The sequence below is a fragment of the Ceratotherium simum genome, chromosome 2 (genome assembly GCF_057802395.1).
Source record: "Ceratotherium simum simum isolate JZ-2026a chromosome 2, ASM5780239v1, whole genome shotgun sequence".
NCBI classification, from domain to species: Eukaryota; Metazoa; Chordata; class Mammalia; order Perissodactyla; family Rhinocerotidae; genus Ceratotherium; species Ceratotherium simum.
Genome location: NC_141901.1, coordinates 15,662,458 through 15,686,177, shown reverse-complemented (window position 1 = coordinate 15,686,177; position 23,720 = coordinate 15,662,458). Strand labels below are relative to the sequence as shown.

The window sequence follows — 23,720 nt, the reverse complement described above, 5'->3', positions numbered from 1 at the left end:
AACATCTGCCAATCCTCCTCTTTTTTCTGAGGAAGATTGGCCCTGGGCTAACATCCATGCCCATCTTCCTTCACTTTATATGGGGCACTGCCACAGCATGGCTTGCCAAGCGGTGCGTCGGTGCGCGCCTGGGATCCAAACTGGGGAACCCTGGGCTGCCGCAGCAGAGTGCACGCACTTAACCGCTTGCGCCACCGGGCCGGCCTAGGGCCCTTTTAATTGGCTACAATGTCCCTGTTGCTTATGCCAGCAGTCTCTGTAAAAGAGCTCAGCCCTGAACTGTTAGGCCTGTTTGGTCTACTATGAAATAGCCGTAATGCCCCAATACTTCGGTGTGATTGAAGTTATTTCTGGATACCAGGAGAGCTTTTATTTTTTATTGAAAGCATAGACAAGTACACCACAGTTTTTATTTAAAAGATAGACAAGTATGCCTGTTGAAACTGGCTCCTTACATTTTCCCTTTTAAGCCTCAAGAACTCCATCTTGACATTTCTTATAATATAAAGAAAGTAGATAGTTGTCATAGGAAAGGAAATGAAGTAAGAAACAAGTTGAGATGCAAAGATAACCATTTAGAAGATAATTTTTCTAACATGTCACTAGTAAGATAACAAGTAATAAACTTGCTTAGTGGAGCCCTCAGCAGTGGACAAGATTTTCATCAGCTCAAGCTAACCTGTCCTTCTGGCACAAGCCCTTCAGAACAGAAAGGAGGCATATTAATGCTGCTCATTTTGTGATTTTTCTAACCTAACTTCTTATTTTCTGAGATGTAAACCAAAATCATTCACCAAGATGATTCATTTTTTAAATGACTTCTTAATTATCTGTGGAGGTGACATACATGTTAGTACACTCAGAAGTGTTACTGTGATTCTAGTAGAGCCTTCTCCTCATCTGCTCTTGTCCCCATGGCAACCTGTTGTTGAGCTAAACTCGCTCATCTTCCGCTTTCATTGAATGTGTTTTAAGAAACATTCATTAGGAACAGTAAAAGTGACCAAGATGTTTCATGCAGCTAATGTTTCGTGTAGTACTTTGTACATTTTTAGGACATGAGCAAATCAAAAAGTGCTTATTCATTTCAGATTTACAGGGTAGTTATCTGAGCAAGAAGCTGTCAAGGAATTCCTTTTTCATCTCTCTCTTGTAATTTAGTCTTGATATTTCTTAGACAAGTTTTTTATAACCTGTTTTGCCACATCTAAAACTATATAGATTGTTTTTAAGCAAAGAATATAACTTTTTATTAATTTCATTTTAAAGGTTTTACATTTACATTCAAAGCTATCACTAAAAACAGTCATCAGCTTAACATTTTCAAGTGCATTCTAAAATCAGTTTCCAAATCTCTATTCTTTTGTCACCAGTATCTGAGTTTTCAAAAACCTTACTATCATATAACAATCTATGGGTCATCTCCCTGTGCCTTAAGGGGAAGATTTCATCCATAAATATCAGAGAAAACTGGATCTTGGTTTGTTTTCATTCCCCTTAAATTACTGAATTATTATGTAGTACGTCACACTTCAGCCGGATCATGAGTTCCGTTGCCAAAAGCTGCAATAGTTCCCACCAAGCGAAGAACACAAATTTACTGGAGCAGAAAGCCAGCTAACTTCCCCAGATATATGGGGAGCCATATTTTCATATAGTTCAGCAGGATAAAACTGGGACATACATTAATTTAGTGTAAGTCTGGTTCTGGTATGCATAAATTTTTTTTCCTGGACAGATTATAGTAATGTTCAAGCCAATCAGTATTTAAAAATATCATAGAAAACCTTTTTCTGAAGGTTCATTTCTGGTCATAATTCAATAAGAACTTCAAAATAGTTATTCAGCTTTATTTTTTTAATGTTAGTGGGATTGGAATTCAGTTTACCTCATCTTTGGTTCAAACTCTTTGATTTGTTGTTTTTAGTGTACATGAGGATTTTAAAAATTGTCTCCACTGTGTTCTCAAACTGGAAACAAGTTGGGTTGGAGGAGTCATGAAGTGGTGGATAACTAAAGACATTTGTGAGAGTAGTTGAGTAGTACTATGAGTAATTACTTTCTGCTACTTTACCACCTGCATTTCCTAGACAGTTTATTATTGCCTTTCTACTCTTACCTCATTCTCAATTCCACATTTATTTTATTGTCTTGTCCTCCAGCCACCTCTGTAGATGTGTTTCTACACATAAAAACGTACCTAGCCCCATTTTCCTATGTCCTTAAAAAAAACAAAAAAGGAAATTTATTACTTTTTCTTTTTTTTCTTTCCTGAAGTTATTGTGATCAGAACAACACTAACAACTCTTTCTGTTTAATACTTTTTCATAACTGTCATTTACTTTGCCCTCTACCAGCTGATCTAAGAGGCCCTGATGGCCTTCACAGTAGTCTTGATACACACTATTGAAAAATGCAGACTAAAAAGAGATCACGTAAACAAACATTCTTAAAGAGGAGGCAAAGAAAAGTATCTGAATCGCTGTTATCCTCAGAACTCCTGCTTGAATCTACTAAATCAGTGTTCTTAACTCTTGGGGAGTTCCAGATCACTTTGAAAAACTGTGAACCTCTTCCCCTAGAACATAGTATTGGGCGTGGAATTCTGAGGAGTTCATAGCTCTCTTGAAGCCCATCTATGAATCCCATTTAGAACCCTCTTTTATGGCTCCTTGTTACAGTATTTCAGGTATGAGAACTCTTTTGTTGACTGACCCAATTTTCATAGTTTTAAGTGCTCCTACCAAATGATATATGGGATGTTGCCATGCCTATTTGAAAGAAGGGGAAAAGCGCTTTTTTTTAATAACCATGGGCCAAGATTTCAACAATATACATAGACTACAGTTTTATCACTGATCACCACATTGGGAAATTTTGAAAGAGGCACTAGCCAAAAAGTTGGATTCTGACCATTTGACCTTTGATTCTGCTGCAAGGCAGAAATAAGCCCAAGTGGTCTATACAGTATGACTAACGATGCTTTTTTATATGCATTTAGCTTTTTTGACTTTTCAGAATGATTTCATGGGCTTTATTTAATCTATCATCCCTCCACAGTAACCCTGTAAAGTAGGTAGTGCAAGTTTTATTAAGGCCAGTTAAATGAGAATGAATCTGAGACAAAAACAGGTTACTTAAATTGCCCAAGATACAGAGTAGTAGTAGAGCCATAGTTAGGACCAAGTCTACTGAATCTCAGTCCTTCCTATTAGACCACAGACTCATGTGAAGTTTTATTTTGTTTTGTTTTGTTTTTGTGTGTGTGTGAGGAAGATCAGCCCTGAGCTAACATCTGTGCTAATCCTCCTCTTTTTGCTGAGGAAGACCAGCTCTGAGCTAACATCTATTGCCAATCCTCCTCATTTTTTTTTTCCCCAAAGCCCCAGTAGATAGTTGTATGTCATAGTTGCACATCCTTCTAGTTGCTGTATGTGGGACACGGCCTCGGCGTGGCCGGAGAAGCGGTGCATCGGTGAACGCCCGGGATCCGAACCCAGGCCGCCAGTAGCGGAGCGCGCGCCCTTAACCGCTAAGCCACTGGGCCAGCCCCTCATGTGAAGTTTTAAAGCTCTTCCTCCGTTTAATCCACAAATATTTCTTGAGAGCCCGCTAAATGACAGGCACTGTTCTGGGCCACTGTCATTCCCTTTTCCCATTATTATGGATATTTAGAATTACTTATATGATGTTATCTCAAGACACTGCATGAGATGTCTTGAAAAGTCTCATAGAAATTCATAAATTACCAATCAAAAGCTAAATCTTTTAAACCTACTATAACTATGTCTCTAATAAAGAATAAGAAGTCAGCCAACTGCCCAAATACTGTTCTCTCTTATACTTGTCAGGTAGAAGAGTAACAACCAAAGCATAATATCTGGAATCGTATCTATTATATATTTTTTTAATGTTTCAGCATTTTTCAGCAAAAGGGTTGCCATAATCCAGTGAACCTTTCTATTAAATAGGTATTTCTTAGCTTCCTGCCAGGTTTAACTACGTGGCCATAGGTTATTATTCCGTGTACAGTTCAGCATCTCTGAGGATTAATGAACAAGGTGGGTGGCTGCAGCAGAGCTGAGAAGGGGTGAGTGCCCAGGCTAATTAATATATGCTTCAGTTAACCATGAAAACTTTTAAATGTTTAACATTTAACAGTTGAAACATGAAGGCTTTGTCATCAAACTTCAAGTCCCTAAAAGATCCCCTTCATAAATAAATGTTTATCACAGAATAGGTATGTAACCCACCAGCCACAATTTAGTAATGAAAATAATTGAGTTTAAATATGAGTGAATTTCAGGGCCGGCCCTGTGGCTTGGTGGTTAAGTGCGTGCGCTGCGATGCTGGTGGCCCAGGTTCGGATCCCGGGTGCGCATCGAGGCACCACTTCTCCGTTCATCCTGAGGCCGAGTCCCGCATACAGCAACTAGAAGGATGTGCAGCTACGACATACAACTATCCACTGGGGCTTTGGGGGGAAAAATAAAATAAATAAAATCTTTAAAAATAAATAAATAAATAAATAAATATGAGTGAATTTCAAATTCCAATTCCTAAGTTTGGGGTCAAATGTTTTAATATTATTTTTAACACTATATTTGATCAATTCTAATGCGCACATTTTTTCACATTTTAACGTATCCGAAATTGGACGTCTTTTACAAATGATGGCATGTCATAGCTGAATTCGCAGCATTTTCTTTCTTAGTGATACATAATGTATGTTATAATCAATATATCTTAACCTCAATGACATAACAGTAATTACACCTTACTTTTGTATAGGACTTTATACATCTTAATTGAACATCAGAATAATTGTAAAAGTAGAAATAATTGTTATTTTCTCTATTTTACAAATGAGGAAATTGAAACTCATAACTGTTAGGCAGGTTGTCCAAGGTCATAGAAATAGAAACAGTAAAAATGCCCATCTTTATACAGACTTTATTATATATAAAGTACTTCCATATACATCATCTTATTTTTTTCAGAATCAGGGTGATGATCCAAGCTTTGTGATACCGAGTCCAGAAGTTTCCCTGCACCCTGTGATCAGGACAAGCTGAAGTGCAAACAAAATCAGCCACACTCAGAGATGCATTATCAAGCCACTTCATGCATGTTATACGTACACATTGCACGTTCTCCTTACAGCATAAAAAGCCTTCAATGCAGTCTTTTGTAATCATGTGATTTGAAAAATCATTATGATCATTATTAGAGCTTTACCCTGAGCATCTTTATTTCAGTAACCATTCACAGTTCCTTCATCAGAGAGATTTGGGGTCGAAGTATACTGATTATCAGACTGAAGAAAAAAAAAAAGCTCCCTTGTTATCCTTATCACCTAACATTTATTATGCACCAAGTATGATCAATTCTTCAAATATGCATTAATTGGCATTACACTAAAGGATTGAACTGGAAAAGCTATTTAACCTCATCTTTATTCGCTTATCCTTGAAATATTCTTGTCATGCTCCTCCCTGAAAAGCAGAACTTAATGGCTTGATCCTCATATAGATCATCATAGTTATTGTGAGTTTATGGCTTTTTATTTCTTACTGTTTTTACTTTTATAATAAATTCTTCAAAATTTTCTTTCCTTTGTTTCGTTATATCACTTTTTCTTGGCACAGTTATAAAATAAATGATATTATTTTACATTTTTTACTCTCTCTTCTTTTGGGATTCATGTACTAGAGTCACTTCTGAGGACAGAATTCCTTCCTCCAGCAATAGAAAACCTCCCAGCCCTAAACACCCAATCAGGATGTTCACAAGGTGCATGCTCAAGACCGACTCTTCCTTGCTAATGTTCTTCCTACGTGTTGTAAAAGGAATGAACATGAGTTTGCAATAGAACACTGAGGTTAAAAACCAGTTGGGAAACATCCAAGGAGCTGCCCCCATAACATGCATTTGCCTCATGGTGGAACTGTAGGCACTCAGTGTGGATTGCTCTTGTAGGTGGGAAAATGACCATTTGAACCTAAAACTACTGAATGCTGTGGCTGAGCATGAGGAACCATGAGGGCATTAAGGAAGAGAGGTGCCTTTCAATGGGCTGCCTTAGCAGCAGCAACAAATTCATCAGCTGCACTGCAGCCAGGATTTATTTTTCCTCTCACTTGTGTAGCAATCCTAGTTTCCATTTTAATATTGAGAAGGTAAGTTCAGTTGATGGACACTTTGTGTAATAAAAAGCTCTTTTAAAGTACGTGCACACATACACACACAGGATAAAAAGTGGCACCGCCACTGCCCGTGGCTTTCACGGAGTACATTTGTAGAACCCAAAGCTTAGTCCTGGATATGTTTATAGCACTTTAGCTCCGTTTGTGAGTTTGGAACCCTTCCAAAAAAAGAAGAGAAAGACATATATTATTGTTTATAATCTGCTTTATTCCACCAAACCTTGACTGAACAGACTTGTGGATTGCTGTTTAAATCCCTCAGTGCCTTTAACTACCGATACAGAAAGTGGTTAATGCGCATTCTAAACGAAGCTTGGCATCCACTCCAGGAAATCACTTTAATTGAGGAGCATTAAATGTTAAAATGATTCTAAAAACATAATAAAGCCAGCACACATATTGAGTATAAAAGTCCTAGCCCATCAGTAATATAGGTTCTTGGTTATCGTATCATTCTAGCCTGGGTGAGCTTTAAGCCTGCAGTTTGACAGGTGTCGAAAAAGTGACTTTCAATTCCCTAGGCCACTATCTGCAGGCAGCCACCCATTAGCTGGCCAGTGAGCAGTCAACCTTTAAGGGCTCCACTTTAGAGAAGGGGAGGAAGCTGTCAACTTTATAGATGTTTGTTTTTCTGGAATAGTAAGCTGGTCCCAGGTGACTAAAATAGGAAATTTAACCCCAAAGTCCTTGCCTGGGCTTTTCCATTGCTGTGCTGAAGCCATCTGTTGAAACCTATTTACCATTTTAATGGCCTTTTTTAAAAAAACTGCTTATTTCCAACTCCAACTGTGTGCCAAGACCACTTTTTTGGACCTATATTTTATCTTTCATGAAGCAATTCCCAGTCTTTCCAAAATCCCCAAACTCCTCCCAACCAACAGGAGATCCTGATCCAGGGTTGGCAAGCAAGTGAGAGAAAGATAAATCTTTAAAAGCTACCCCCCAGCTCCAGAGACAGCTCAGCCTGTGTCAGCCTTGAAAGTTCTGGCCAGTTCAGTGGTCTGCTGAACAACCTGCAGTATGAATGAGTCATTTGGAAACCTTTTTCTCCCAGGAGCCCCTCCCGTGAGAAGGGAAACGTGCATCCTGTCAGGGACAGCCTGTGACTTGTTCATTTAATTACAGAATAACATACCAGTTAATAACATACCTAAATTCAATTTTTGTGTTTAACGGGGGAGACGGCCAAAGGAAGAATCACCAAAGGAAAGCGTTCTAAAGGAAAATGCTGAAATCACATTGGACAAAAATGAGAGAAGAAAATGAATGAAAAAGTCATAGAGAGACAAACGCTACATGCAAAAGCCCACGCCCACCTTCTCTGAAAGGCTTGATATTACTCTCCTAGGGCAGGAGCTTGTCATTTAGAAGAGCTTTATTTAATAGTTTGGGTGGGTTATTTTTATTACTCCTTTTAGAAGTATGATAATAAAAAGTTCTCTCTTCCTAGTGATTTGGCCCCACTTTATAGATGTTGGTGTTTTTCTCTCTCCTAGCTCACAGTAGTTCCCCAGAAGCAGGGGCTCACCATTGCTTACTTCCCTGAGGCAGCCATGACCCAAACGAGCCCCATCGCTCACCGCCCCCACATAGCCGGCAGAGGACGATCGAGGAAAGGCGCCAGGAGTTCCAAATGATAAAGTTGAACTAGCATTCTTCTCAGGAGGTGTGGCACAGGGATGCAGCAATTTTCCACTTAGACTCTAAAGGACAATTTTTAAACTGTCTCAAATATCGAATCCAAGGAAATACATTCCGATACGTTGAGATCACCTCTCTTACGATTTTACTTCTAGTTTGGCAATCGGTTAAAATTTACATCACACTGACTTGCCTTTGGTCTCTTTTTATCCTTTTCTGATTTTTGCTGAGAAGAGACCTGGCCCAAAAAGAAAGAAAGCTAGGAAAGTGTTCCTCTAAAACATTGACTACTGAGCCTCCAGTTGTTCTCCTGAGTTTGTCTTATTCTCTGGCCAGTGATTTCTCTCCTTTATTCTTTAAGCAGCTGTCCTTTTGAAAAGCCTCTGTCAGAAAGAGAATCACACTGCTGGGGAGCTGGTTTCTAGTGACGAAACCAAAAAAAGGACCAGATCTTCTCCTGCCTTTGTGAGCCGAGAACACATTTTATAATTCCAAAAAGTTACTAGATTCGCTTTGTGGTGGGGGCTGTGTACACTGCACAAAGTGGAAAGGGTCCAATGAATTGTCAGACTGATACACTCAAAACGATTGTGTACTGACAGCAAAGACTATACAGACAGGCTAGTGATGAGGGGTTTGAGAATGGAAGACTAAAGACATGGAGTAAAGTGCATACACTGCCAGAATTCTCAGGCCCCGTTATTAGTGCCTCAGGGATACTCATGAGTAATTAAATTTAGGAGCAACAGAGCCCTTCACAGCCACTTTGCAAATTTCCCTAACAACCACCCAGGGACTGAGCTACTGAAGAAAAAAAAAGTCCTCACGTACAGCACCTCCTGTGCTCCTCTACCAACACCCCACTCCCATTCGATGCTCTTGTCTTCATCTTCCTTGGTACCTAACCCAGTACAGTCTTTTGCCTTTCTCAGCCTAGTAAAACATTGACCACAGGAGATCATATGGCAAATGACCATCAACCCCTTTCCTTGATAGCAGAGATTTGGGTTTCCACTAAAAGACCCTGAAGCCTCCAAGAATCTCACTAGACATCCTGCAGGGAGGTAGTATCTTTCCTGTTTAATGGGTAGACTATGGGGCAAAAGTGGGTCTAGGACTCAGAGTCACAACAACATGGTGGCAGCATTAGACTGAGAACTCACAGGCCCAGCCCCCCGCTTTGTACCTAAGCAAGTCATTCTTGTGTGTAGTGCCACACTCAAATATGATGGCAGAGAAGTTGGTGCCACCACTGTCTAAGGAGTCTCAGAATACTTCACCAAGTAAACAGGTGATGAATGAGTTTTCTCTGCCCTTTCTCCTTAGCCAGTCTATCAACACTGTAGAACTTTCTGCAATGAGAGAAATGTTTTATATCTGGTGTGTCCCGATACAGTAGCCACTAGCCACATGTAGCTACTGAGCACTTGAAATATGGCTAGTGTAGGAACTAAACTTGTAGTTTTATTTAATATTAATCAACTTAAATTTAAATAGCCTCCTGTGGCTAGTAGCTACAATTTGGACAGTGCACCTCTGTTTGGATCTTCTCTTCAACCAAACAAAGCTAATCACTAATGGAAAAAGCACTCTCGTTTTTCCTAGATGGAACCTCGGGTCTAAAGATATGCTACAACTTTGATTTTTTTTTTTTTAATGAAAGAATCTCTATTGCTGTTGCCATTCCAGCTAAACTTCAGGTCCTGTGTGCTGATAAACCCTCCCGCAGAGGAAAATCCTGAATGGAGATTTTCCTAGAAAAGCTTGTCCAGGAGCCCTGATGACTGATGAGGTGTCTCTATCCTTCTGTCCACCTCTCACCCAGATATGGATATTTGCACTTACTTTCTCTAGGGGGAACTGTATAAGTGTGAAGGACTTTAAAAATGCAACAGGACAAACAGTAACTAAAATGATGTGGTCAAAGGGTTTTCACTGCCCATTCCTTAAGTCTTGGAGCAGAGGATTCAGCCCCAGAAAATTGCTGTTAGAAAAATCAGAGCACTTCCTCTAGTCAACCCTTGGTTGAGTAGCTCTGGTTTTCATGCTTGTAAGTAGTTCTGGCATTCAGAGTTGTGTTTTGGGTTTCCTTCTGATGATGAAAGGATCCCATGTTAGCTCAGCCTCTTATTCTATTTATGTCAAGAGAAAAAAATTCCAGAGAACCAAATGAAAAGCAAGACACATCAGCCTCTAAAGAATTTGCATATTTATTTGACATAGTTTTACCGTACACATCTCATGCCAACACACAGGAGGCACATACAAACAAACGCACCAGCTTCTGTGTTCCAAAGTCACATGGCAATAAATAAGGATGGGTGGGTCCTTTTTTTTTCTTTTTCTTTTTTTTTCAGGAAATGAGACCCTTTCTTTTTAACTGTACAAAATTTACACTGTGAAGGGTGAGGGCCACAATCCAGAGCTTAGGGGGTCTGGGGCTTTAAGGTCTGAATTCAAGTTCGGAGCAGCTTCTGGGATCCTGCAGCCCTGAACCTAGTGTTTCGCTGAATGCTGTCCTCAAGTGGGGAAGCACAAATGGCTTTTGTCTCTAGATGGGCCGCAGATGAGCGTGGGGTGCCCTTCTCTGTCCACCTGTGCTCTGCCTCCCTAAGCAAAGGAATGCTTGGCGCCCCTCCCAGACCTGCAGCTGTCTCCTCACCAGAGCTAGCAGCATGAAACTGTGCTTTCAATGTGGTCCTACCAAGCCGGGTGTGGAGGGGATGACTTTGCTGTGCTCTCTCTTTTTGGCTCCAGTCACCGTGTTAGACCAGTTGGAGAAACTACTGCAAAAAGGGCCAATGGACCAATCCCAGAAAGAGAGAGCCAGTGATGTGCTTCTGATTTAGCTTTCAGCATGCCCAGAGCCCTTCAGCAGCAGGCAATAAAACAAAACTCATTTCCGCTTAATTGAATTTTTCTTCATCTCACCGTTTCCAATTTTTAAAGTGCAATGTTTAAAAATGAGCCTCCTCAGGCCTTCCAGCCCCTGCTGGCTGAGGTGGTATGGTCATTATTTCCATGGTTATAACCAAGTTGTCAGGAGTGGCGTGTGGGGGGTGGTGTGGGAGTGTGGGTGCCAGACAGCGCACGGTCACACAGCCCACAGCTTTTGCCGTGCTGACGCCTGAAAGCCTCTCCTGCAAGGAGGCAGTTAGTTATTTCAAAATAACCAGCTTGAACTTCAGAGTTGGTCATGTCTGTTGTTCTACAGATTTTTCATACTTCTTGCAAAGTGAACTTAATTATGAAGATCTAATGGCCCCCAGTGATCTTATTAGATTTCATGTTTTACATGGGCAAAAAAAGAAACCTTTTAAAGACAAATGCTTTTCTTATGTCTTAATGTTGTCCTCTTTCCCTGATGTTTTACTGTATTAGTTTGCAGGAATAATGTTATCAATATGGTAGTTGATTTTCATTTTACATTATATTCATAACTATCAGATGAGGCAAGAAAGAGAAAGCAAAGAGACAGAAAGGAGTTTGCCTCAGGTTGCACAGCAAGTCCCTAAAAGGAGCCAGGCTTCCCAACAATGTGATTTACCCAGTGGGCCAGCTTGGCCCCTGCATTTGGTATTTCCTCCAAGGTTTTATTACTTTTCAGCAAATATAGATTCTTTCACAGCCCCACAGGTCCCATTTTTGCTTATACCAGTTACCACTGGAATCTTGGGGGGTTGCGGGAGTTATTATTAATTTGCTCCCGGATTCAGCAGCCTCCTACCCTAAGGTCTATCAGCCAGGCACTGCAGATAACGGTTGCTGTTAATTGCTCTCTTGGAGTCAAAGACAGGTCCAAATATTGTAAATGCCTCTAGAAGGTCTCATTTCATGTTTAAAATTCATCCATGTCGTTTTAGCAAGGGAGAAAACAGCTCCCGTATAGCACCTTATACCTCAGTAGTAGACTCCTGAGCAGGAGAGGAGTGCCGGGAAGAGAACCTCGCGGTAATGTTCTGTTCTTCTCCATCTCTGCACCACAGAAGAGCCAAGGAACAGTCTTGGCATGCAGTGGCTCATTGGTGGCACCGGCCCATCCATAATGCTAACCCCACTTGCAAGGAGATCCACTTAAAATCGGAGACCTGTTGTGGCTGTTTTGCTGCTTTCTGAAGAGGTGGCTCTGGGGAACTTAAATCAAGCCCTGCTGGCTTTCTGGCCAGTGCCCTCTCAAGAGCTCGTCCAGTCGGCCAATCCCTCCAAACCAAAGAAGCTACTACCAACATCAGCTGCACCACTCTCTGAGTTCCTCAAGACACTTCTGTTATTAGTGTGAATAAGGCAGGCCTCCTATTCTCCCACCATTGAACAGGGAGTGAGCATGAATAACTCGCATACAAAACCAAAAACTGGTCAACTTCAATTCATCTTAAAAAATAGTGCTACACAGAGGGGTTACCCCCTTTAGAGAGCCTGCTCTCCCGGCGCTACACTCACCAAAACTACAGAGTGCCTGCGAGATCCCATGAGATACCACGCCAAGTAATCCAGCCGAGTCAGTGGTCTGGGTGGACAGTTTTTAAGTGGTTCATGGCCCAGCAGTCTTTCTCCCGTGTATTGTAAGCAGCCTGCTAAGAACTGTGTGTTTGAGAAACTGTCCTCAGAAAAGACAGTTCCTTTTTCCTTTCCTTCATGTGGCTTGCTATCTTGCATTTGTGTCTCCATCCCCACCCCCAACGTTCACATTATTGAGGAATTCTCAATAGTACAGAATTGGCTTAACACACCATCATCTACACCTGGAACCTCGAGAAAAAAGTCTACATTTGCAGGCTCCCCAAGCAAAAATCATGACAGTTGCAGCACACCAAAAAATAAGGGTACACTACAAAATTGATCAGAGAAAAGATGGTCCAAAGGCTGATCCCAGGAATTTGCTGACTAGATATTTTAAAGAAGCTTAAGTGACCTTAGTTTAGTCCTGGAAAAGAGTTTACAAAAGATGCAGCAGCCAGAGGCTGCTACCACATGCATGAATCTTTTCAGTCCTCAAAAGGTGACAAACCATTCGCAGAAGGAAGGGTCCATAGGGACTTTGGCCCCATCACTTCATATGAAGAAAGGCAGTGCCTTGTTACCCTTTCCTACTCTGCTGATCTTGTCTAAGAGAATGGGAGGCCAGAAGAGGCAAAGCACTGTTTCTCCAGGGGAGTGGAACAAATTCCACCTGGCTAAATTCCAGTGTGCACAGGGAGCACTTCCTGATGGACAGGTGTGTTGTGCATAAAGTGGGAGTCACAACACCATTCACGATGGCATTTCCCACAGAAGTGCAGTCTGTCGCAGGGGTGGCAGCTCATAAAGCAGGGGGTGGCCTTTCGGGCTTGGTGATGTGCTGTTACAAACCCGCAAGCCGAGAGTCTCCGCACTGCCTTTAAGGGCTGGAGAGCTCTGTCCTGAGCGCAGGACCGGAGCACCACAGGGCCTGGCAGGAGTCTAGCCAGCAACCCAGAGAGATGCAGCCCAAGGACCACTTGGAACACTTTGGACAATTTTAGGGCTGCACCCTAAATTATTCCTTCCAACCAAGATAGGCAAAAAAGCATTGCTAGTACTTGGATGAGACCAAGACTATACTCCAATGAGCAAGCTAGCACAGCAGAGAAAGCTCTCATTTGTAAAGGGCTGGGGAGGGTTGGCTGCAGGTGGAGGTGGGCTACAAACTCATCTAAACCAACTCCCTCAAAACAGTCTCACACTATCCTTTCACCCTACAGGATGGGGAATGCTGGGAGACTGGTATCTGCTGATTCGGCTAAAGAGACTGCAAGTCTGGAATCCAAATGTGTCTACAAACATTTTCACTGATTGTCGTTCTGTTCTCTCCATATTTTAGCTTTGATCATTTTGTAACCCACAGCCTGTCTTCTGGAATAAATGATACGAGCAAATTAAAAAGGCACATTGTGCACTGGGGGGACTCGTTGGGCAGTCGCTGTGATGGTCCAGGGCCACTCAGCTCCAGCCTCAGAGTCACCTGCAATGAAAACCACTTCTTGCCATCAGGGATTCAGTGACATGGATGGGATTTCTTAAAAACAAAAACTGACAGATAGTCTCTGGCTTGTATTTCTGGGTAGGGAGGAAGTCTTACTTTCCACAGGAAAAAAAAAAAAAAGGAGGGAGCATGTTTTCAGTATCAAACTGGCCATCAAAGTTTTCACGGACCTTTAATAAGTGACTTTTTTATTTTGAAAATTAGGGTTCAATAACGGTGGTCCAGAAATCACTTTTGTTATACTCAAGGGCTGGGATGCCTCTACTTCAGAAATCTCAGTTCTGGCGACAGCAGTGTTCGGGAGGCATCTCATGAGACATACCAGTCAGAGCAGAGTTCCCAAAGGCCAAGGTGGTCTGACAGTCACCTCGTGTTACCAAGCACCGAGCAGCCAAAGCCTGTAAGCAGGGCAGGGGAGGGAGCCAACAAGCCAGCACCCTAGCGCTCTAGGCTCTGCGCCCCTGTGCTGTGTTCTAAGAGGAGGCTGCTCTCCCACCACTTCCCTGGGAAAACAATGCCCTAATGCGGTCTCGCGACCTCCTATGGATCAGCAAAGGACTTCCATTGAAAATAATGGAAATTCACATTGGTGCACTTTTGATCCTTAAAAGGAAAGTCTCTTTTGATCCTTGAAGACATTCTCTCAAGCCAGAAGGACTGGTAGGTTGGGAAGGAGAGATGTTTAAAAAGGAGGATGATCCATTTCATCAAGCCAAGAGGCTGGGCTAGTTGGAAAGTCGGGATAGCCTACACTGCTTCCTGTGGAGATGTCAGAGGTGGGTCCCCCAGCCATGACTCTCAGTGTTTGGCTTACTCCCTGCCCTGCATGTGCAATGATGCCCAAATTACTGTCCACCGTGTAATCCAGCCCATTGAGCAAAGGAGCGTGGGATGGCAGGGACGATATGGAGGATGGAGATTGGGGGATTCCATAGGGGCTCCCATCCCTCAAGTCCTGATAGGATTGTCCTGTCCCGTCCATGGAGAAGCTCCCATTCATTAACTGTCCGCCTGTAACGTCCCCCACGTTGCCATAAATCCTATTGGTGTGGCCAAGTTCTGAGAGAATTTGATCTTCTGTGGACAAAAGAAGGGAGATTTATTGTCAGCCGCCAGGACTCCAGTGGTCCCCTGCTCTTCACAACCTAGGAATACACATGACCAGGAAAGAAGCCCCAGGATGGCAGCTGCCTTGCTGCCAAGTATGAGTCAGACACCAACATGGCATCCTGACATCCAGAGTCTGACCCACATCAAGGAGAAAAACAGAAGGAATACCTGCAAAGACTAAACGCCCAGGTCCCAGAAGGCTGGACAAATGTTTGGTGAGCTTGCTGGTCCCACGTGGCTGGTGTACTACGATACCCTGGCTATACTGAGGAATGTGAATGCCTGGGATTTGGTGGGTCACATGTTATCCACATCACAAATGGAGACTATGTACTGACAAGATTTAATCTGAAAGCTTTCAAGCTGAGAAGTGTTTGGTTTAGTTGGTTGGGAGATAGGCAGGACCGAATGGTAAGGGCGGCTGAGGACCACTCTAGACTTGTGTACACAATCCTTCTGGTCTACCTGGAAAAGCGGTTCAATATCAAAGGACTTGGTGTCTGTCTCTATGGAATAAGCTCTTCACTAGGGACAAAGTATTGACTTGATTAAGGCAGATGGGCCTTCTGGTTTCTTGAAGAGTTTCATTAAGGGGATCTAATGGAATCTTTGCACAAGGAAGAATTCATCTCTCCAACAGAGGTGAGCAGTTTCTCAAGAAATAAAGGATTATATAATTACCTGGAGAGACCAATGATATGTCAACCTGGGGACCCACCTGCACTCAACAGAAAGGAGCTACAAAACAAGATTTAACAATCCCGTATCTTCCATATGTGGATTTCAGCAGCTCAAATGAGATTAAGTGGCTATCCCAACACTGCCAAAAGGCCTGGAAGATGAGCATAAGGCCCTTGTGCCCTTCCCAGAGCCCCACAGGGCACACCTCTAGGCTGAGCTACAGTCCTCTCAGGGCATCGTGCTCCTGGCAGGCAGCTTGTTCCATCCTCTGCCCCACGAACTTCCTTTTCTATTCCCACCGGGGCCTGGGCATCAAGGCCTCCCCAGACTAGACACCTTATCCCTGCTGACAACCTGCCCTAGGCCTGCTCCCCATTCCACCCGTGAAAATGCAGAGGGGGGAGGGGAGCTCATGCCTTTTACAGGAGGCAGGAAGATGAAGGCTTGGGTCACTGTAAATGGCCTTTATTTGTCCTTTTGCCTATTGCTGTCATCCCATATGCCCAGGGCCCTCTGTGGGAGCCACTGTGGGGACAGTCATGTCTTCCAAGAATAAAAATGTGCTGATCTTTCCCCAAACACATCCACAGTCAGTTGTGTTCATTGATCTCCACAACAACACTGTGAGATGGGCAAGGATGTGGTTATTCCCCATTTATAGGTGGGGAAACAGGCTCAAGAGAAGTGAATCGATTTGACAGAGCCACAAGTGGAAACCAGATTTCTGACCCCCAGCTCAGTACTCTTCCTCCCCCCAGCTCAGTACTCTTCCTCCCCCCCTCCACAACAGAAGACCTTCCACATTTGAGGACTCAATAAAGGAGAACAGTTACGGCTATTTGCAAACAACCTGAAGACCCAAAACATGCAGTAATTTGCAATTTTGCTGATGCACAAATTTGAATGTAGCACATGCGCAAAGCTTAGGTGCAGGGGACAGGATGAAGTGAGCGGTGGGGGAAGGGATTTCAGAAATGAGCCCAGTCCCCACCTCGCGTGCACTCACAGTATTGAGTTCCCAGGGCAAAGGGCCTGCCGAGCATGTCCTCCCCACCCACAAGGGGAGAAAGGGGTCACTCTAGGGGACCACAGGAGGGAGACCAGTGCCCCTCCGAAGGGGAGAAATGCAAAAGAGGGGCCAGGGACACAAGGCTAAGACAGCTACCCGTTCACAGCTGCAAGGGCTGGTGAGGGAGCCCCCAGTCAGCAGGAGAGGAGGGGAGGCCTCGGGGCCCGCGGTCCCAGGGAACCCAGCTTCTACGTCTCAGCAGCAGAGCTCTCTTGCTCTCTACTTCTTGTCCCATCTTGAAGGGTCACTACCATTTCCCCTATCCTTTACTGCAAGTCGCAGGGAAGAGCCTGTGTTCAGGAGGGAGTTGTCAAGGCCTCAAGAAAGATCCCTCCTGAGTGTCAAGGATTACTGTTTCCCAGGGGCCTTTCCTAAGGCCTCGGCCTCGCCCCTCCAGCCCTGCTCACCTCGGAAGCTCAGCTCACTGTCACTAACCCCACAGTCCTCGGCAGAGCTCTCCTTCTCCTGCTTGCTGCCTCCCCGGCTCCTCTTGACGCTCTTATAGAACTGTCCCCAGCGATGCCGCCCCGCGTCCTTCTTCAGGCGCTTCTCCTTGGCCCTTCTGTTCTGAAACCAAACCTGCCACACAAGCACAGGGACACACTCGGGGTGTCCACCACCAACCCAAAGCCCCAGGGTCCCCGAGACAGGAGGCTGGAGACAGCGACTGAAGCCTCAGCAGAGTTCAGGGCCAGGAGTGTGACGTGCCCACCACTCCCTCTGCTTGGGCCTCAGAAATCTGTCTCCGATTCTGGCAAATTCCCAGGGTCATGGCCCTGAGCCCAGCTCTCCAAGGGGCTCCGTGACACTGCTTACTGTTCCCTAAGCCTCCCTCGTGTGGAGGGCACGGAGGCACTGACAGGCCCAGGACACCCTCCATCCCTGCCCTGCCCCAGGCCTGTCAGGAGTGGCCTGGGCCCAGGACCCCAGCCAGCAAAGGAGGCCTGGGGGCCAGGGTAGCTGGTGTCTCACCTGTACAACCCTCATGTCCAGGCCTGTCTCTGAGGAAAGCTGCTCCCGCACGTGCCGGGCGGGCTTGGGGGAGTTCTTGTAGGCATTCTTTAACGTCTCCAGCTGCTTCGCTGTGATGGTGGTCCGGGGCCGCTTAGCTCCGGCCTCTGAGTCATCTGCAATGAGAACCGCTTCTTACTGGGTTTGGCCTATCTGAAGCAGCTGAGTCTTGTCCTCGTTTCCTCATGTAATCTTGCCCACTATGGGCAGAGCAGTGGCGAGGAATGGGGGACGTCAGAGGGGAGTGGTCCCCACCCCCGTGGAGCCCACTCCCATACTACAGGCCTTCTCGAGTCACTGAAAGGTGAGGACAACTGTCCCCCTCCTTCCCTCAACTCCCAGCCTCTCCCTGCCTCTCCCCGTCCCCTGCCAGCCCAGCCACACAGGGCTTTCATCAGACTGAAGGTGTACAGTTCCACGCATTTCCCTGTCATGACAAACACTCTGGTTGGACACCCTCGTGAGTTACTACCAGGGCTGTGAAGGTGAATGAGCCAGGATGAAGTCTGTGCTCTGGGCAGCCCCAGCCGCCCCTGCCCCTCCTCCCATCAGGAGCTTCCCATTTCCCCAGGTCCCACCCATGGCCTCATTGCCTTTGCCACAACCTCACTGGACTCAGAGTAGGGGTGACTTGCGCATTCACTGGTCGTCTAAGCAATGTTCATAAATTATGGGTCAGAACCCACTAGTGGGTTGTAAGGTCAATTTAGTGGATCAAAAACTGAAAGAGGAAATAAGATGAATGGGATGGGATGGGATGGGATGGATGGGAGGGGATGGGATAGGAGGGATGATGGTATGGGATGGGATGAGATGGGATAGATGGGATGGGACCAGATGGATGGAATGGGAGGGATGATGGGATGGGATGGGATGGGATGGGATAGGATGGGATGGGATGGGATGAGATGGGATGAGATGGGATGGGGTGGGATGGGAGGAATGGGATGGGATTGGAGGGTTGGGATGGGATGGGATGAGATGGGATGGGATGGGAGGAATGGGATGGGATGGGGTGGGATGGGATGGGATGAGTTGGGAGGGATGGGATGGGATGAGGTGGGAGGGATGGGATGGGATGAGGTGGGAGGGATGGGATGGGAGGGATGGGATGGGATGGGATGGGAGGGATGGGATGGGATGGGATGGGAGGGATGGGATAGAAGGGATGGGATAGGAGGGATGGGATGGGATGGGATGAGATGGGATGGGATGAGGTGGGAGGGGTGGGATGGGAGGGATGATGGGATGGGATGTGACGGGATGGGATAGATGAAGGCAAGTATTGTTTCATGAAACTTGTTGAGTGCTCAAGGTATGAATATGTGTGCTGAGCTGAAACGTAAAATGAGTTTCTTACTGTAGATCATAGTCAAAAATTTTGTGTGTGTGTGTGAGGAAGATCAGCCCTGAGCTAACATCCATGCCAATCCTCCTCTTTTTTGCTGAGGGAGACCAGCCCTGAGCTAACATCTATTGCCAATCCTCCTCCTTTTTTTTTCCCTTTTTCTACCCAAAGCCCCAGTAGATAGCTGTATGTTATAGCTGCACATCCTTCTAGTTGCTGTATGTGGGACGCGGCCTCAGCATGGCCAGAGAAGCGGTGCATTGGTGCGTGCCTGGGATCCGAACCCGGGCTGCCAGTAGCAGAGCGTGTGCACTTAACCACCAAGCCACGGGGCCAGCCCCAGTCAAAATTTTTTGAAAAACACTGAAGAGTGTTCAGGACAACATACTGCCTGGTCAACAGTCTTCAGTGGATTCTGAGCAGACAAGCTTCAAGTTGTTGTTAGTCAAAGATTAGTTTATTCTTAGCCAAAGTCAGGCACAGGGAGAGGCACCTGGGCGGTTCAGGAGCACACAGCCAGGTGTCAGTAGTTCACGTCCTCTCCCGGCACTCAGACTTCCGTCCTCTGCATTCTCCGACCCCTGTGGTCACCAGGACTCAAGACAACAACTGCGGCCCCGGCTCTCCCGGTTCTCTGGGGTCCTTCATGTGTGTCCTTTAAAGTGTCTCTGCTACATTCCTACCTTCCTCCCTTTCTTTTCTCGTTCCTTTCCATTCAAGAAAACCCTCTCTGAGGAACAGCAATAATAATAGCCAATCCTTATTAAGTGCCTACTATGTGCCTGGGGTTGATCGAAGAGCTTTACATGCATACAACCCTCAGGACAATTCTGAAAGGCTTTTCTTGGAGTCAGAAGACCTGAGTTCAACATTCTTGAGTGAGTGACATGAGCAGGTTACCTCCCCCTCTGAAGCCTGGGCAACACCACCTGCCCAGGGGGGCAGCATGTTGTAGGAATTAAGTCGTGTGCAGCCCAAGTCCACACTACAGCCACGCACACAGCGGAAGGTGGATGAGGCCCAAGTCTTCGCTTCTCCTTGGGCTGTTTTCTTCTCCAGGAGAGCCACCATCATCCTCAAACCCCCGCCACCCAATTCCCTCCCTGGAGTCTTGGACCCAAAGTGGAAGGATTCCAGGGCCGCCGTGGCAGATACTGAGGAAAACCTCCAACGTTCTTTACTTTAAATTCTGTTACAAGGAATTAGTCCCTTCAGGCCATATTTATAGAGATTACAGCATGACTGCATTTGATGCAAATACGAAATACTGCACTTTTAAGATATCTATACAGTCTTTATATATAAAATTTGGAATAATGAAACACCAAAAAAAGTTTAATTCATCCAGAATTGCTTAATTTCAAAAGAGACTGGCCTAGTGAATTAGAAATTGTTTTCATCACGGCCAGATGGTAGCGCCACTGGGAAATGCCCCTGTCATCCTGGGTTGGTGGCCCGCTGGTTCCGCACTGCTGTCTATGTGCACAGGACTTCCTTCTTGAGATTATGGGGACTATTATGCTGTTATTTTAACATTCGCTGTTATTATAATTTAAAATCTTTTTTATATCCTATAACAATGTCATCCAAGTATTCATTAAGTAGCGGTGGCAGTGCTCGTGCTGAAAAATGTACCCAAAAATCAATAACTTTGGTACGGAAGTTAAATGTGATAAAACACTACGAGGAAGGCCAAGCAAGACCATGATACCCTGGGCTGTTAATTTAGGAGAGAGCCTTCTGCGCGGTATTAGAGATAGTGCTGAGAAAATAAAAAGTAACGTTAAGGCAAAGATACACTTCACAGCTTATGGATTTATGTGCTCCCAGAATACATCCCCCCTACACTTTTTATATTAATTCCTATGGGAAAATTAGTCTTAAAATATGTTAGTTTTGAATTATGCAAGGTCTCCTAGCACTTGTCCCTGGCCTAAAATGCAACCTCATTATATTGAAAATGCAAATATTCAGGGAGATGTAACAGATGAACAAAATCATTCACACCAAGGTACAAATAGCTGATACTGGATCCTTTGTGGAGCACAAGGGAGGGAACTGTAAGCCTGAAAGAGGGTTTGGATTAGCAAGGAGGAATTAAAACATAAGAAAGAGCGGAATGTCCCATAGCAGACAACAATGATCACTCAGATTTCACAGGATGGAGGGGCCCCTGCCTTGCTGACAGCCAGAAGCAGGAGGAACACATCAGAAATAGTGTGTAACCTTCAGCCACTTGAAAACCTAAAGCAGATCTCATCTCCCTGTTTGCATTTCTCTTCCACGCTGGTCTCACCCTCATTTAATATCCCATTCCACAAGCGTCATCCTGTATAAACCTCGGGAAGCAGCCCTATGTGGCAAGTGCTATTATCCCCCAGAGAGAATAGAGAGCTGAGAAGCCAAGGCTCCACTAGTTACACAACTTGCGAGGGGACCTTCAAGTAAGTGAGTAGCCGAACAGAGATGCCTACCAGCCTCTGATGCCAAACCCAGTGTCTTTCCATTGTCCTCTGGAGATCTGGAGGTGCAAATAATCCTCGATGAAAGTGTTCGCCCCACTATGTCATTCCTGCCTCCCCAGCTAGTCTCCCACTTCTCTTGAACCATCCACAGCAGCAGTGGGCACCAGGCCGCGAATGTTCAGGGTCTAAACGAGGCCTCGGACAATGAGAAGCTGCCGAGGGCCCTGGGGGAGGTCATGCATTCCTAGTATCTCTGGTGAAGGGCATCAGAGTTCCAAAGGGAGCTTGGATCTCTGAGTCCATCCGCTTTGATGGTTTATCCCTGACAAGACACCCTAATCTTCTGTGACATCATGATTGACTCCAAAGCAACAGCATTGAGTGAGTTTTAAGGAACCAGAGCAGATTAATACATTAAGGCAAAGAGCCTGAGAATGGGCTTGCAGAGGCCCTGGAAAGAGGAGGAAAGAGACGGAAGGCCTGTCCACCCTGAAAGGCCAGAGCTGTGGGGGTGGTGGGAGGAGAGAGCGGAAGACCCTGACGCAGGTGCCCCTGCAGCGCCATCCTTCCCACCTCCCCCCAAGCTTGCTCCAGCTGCCACACCAGAAGGGCCCCTATGAATTACCTCTGCCTCCTCACCACCACAAACCCCACATTTTAAACTGCCTTTATTTAGCAAAAGACTAATTTCTCCATGTATTGATCAGATCTATATAACATGTGTGTGGGCCCAGGAAAGATCTAGAAAGAGATACATGAAATTGTTGCCTTTTTTTTTCATCTAGCCCAGAGCTGTCAGTGAGAGCTACCTTCCACAGTAACACCCTGAGCTGATAAAAATTCTAGTCAAAGGCAAACGATCCTGATGTTTTGTGAGTATGTGCATCTGGGAGTCCCAGGTCGAGTTTGGCTAAATGCCAAATCTGGAGCCAGGGTGGAGGGCATACACCTGCGGGCACAGCTGTGAGTGAGGAGCCCGAGGTGGGCCTGCAGTGGGGGGGATCAGGCTTGGCCTTCCTGAGGGGAGCTCAGGGGAGTGGGGGGTCCGAGCCCTGTCTAGGCCCTGGGAAGACCCGGGGCTGCCCAAGAATGTGGCATTGGAGGGCAGGCGCAGCTGCTGCCCGGGCTGCCCCTGTGAAGGCAGGTTTTCCAGGCGGGGCTGCTACATGCTGGGGCCTGACATCAGCCTCAGCCTGTGCCGTGAGCTGCTGCTGCAGAGTGTGGACGGTGGCCCTGAGGGGTTGGGGGAAGCGTGGCCAGGTGGGTGGGGAGTCACATGGTTAAGTTGGAGTCTCCCTGAATCAGGAGACTGGCTAAGCACTTGCTCCTGCATCAGCGGCTTCGGGAGACACAAGGAGTCATCACCCCTAAGTCCCTGCCCTCGAGAAGTCCGCAGTCTGGGGGGGAAACAGAACACAGTTCACTAAAATACCGCTGACTGTTCCAAGGGTAGCTCAGGCCAGTGCCAGGGCTCTCACTGACGGAGGCCTTTGAGGAGCAAGGGTGCTGAGGTAAATGTGCACCCCGATATACAAGACTAAGGGGCAACCCTGTGCACTGTCCACTGTAGACAGAGCACCCTCCCAGCCCCATCCCAGGCAAGGTGCCACCACAGTGATGAGCACAAGGTCCCTGGCTGCTCCTGAGCGTGTGGGAGCAGGCGTGCTCTCAGGAACCATAACCTGATTAATGGGGGTGCTGAGAATTAACCCTCCCCACAGAGATCTGGGAACGCTTCTCGGAGGAGGCAGGCAGCTCGGACTCAGGCAGGACCCCTCAGGCAGAGGGCCTGGCCTGGACAAAGGCCTGGAGGAGGGACCTGCAGGGCAGCGCTGCTTACCGTTCTGCTTGGCCGTCTCGTAGTCCTCCTTGCACACCAGCCGGCCGTCCTCCATGAGGTAGAACTCGTCCCCCGTGGCCAGCTGCCGGCTGCAGATGATGCAGGCGAAGCAGTGCAGGTGGTAGACAAAGTCCTGCGCCTTGCGGACCACCTGGGTCGGGGGGATGCCCTGCTGGCAGGCCGTGCATTTTGTGCCGAAGCGCCTGTCAGGGCAGCAGGAAAGGATTAGAGCACAGGGGGTGCCTGGCTTCCCCCACTTCCCATCGGCCCCTGTCCTACCTCGCCACTCCAGGGTGTCCGTGGCATCAACTCCTGGGCCACCCAGGGCTTACCATCTGGTCCCCTCTG

At 45.9% G+C, this 23,720-nt stretch overlaps 1 protein-coding gene across 1 annotated transcript in view; it reads right to left on the bottom strand.

Moving 5' to 3' along the window:
- Nucleotides 1–13,332: 13,332 nt before the first annotated feature.
- LHX4 (LIM homeobox 4) overlaps nt 13,333–23,720 on the bottom strand; it is a 44,141-nt gene continuing 33,753 nt past the window's right edge. The window contains exons 3-6 of the mRNA XM_004424974.2: nt 23,373–23,575; nt 17,681–17,835; nt 17,116–17,287; nt 13,333–14,925 (exon numbers count right to left, since the gene is read on the bottom strand). Of these exons, the coding sequence (XP_004425031.1) occupies nt 14,531–14,925; nt 17,116–17,287; nt 17,681–17,835; nt 23,373–23,575 (925 nt within the window). The 3' untranslated portion in view covers nt 13,333–14,530. The remainder of the gene's footprint in view (nt 14,926–17,115; nt 17,288–17,680; nt 17,836–23,372; nt 23,576–23,720) is intronic.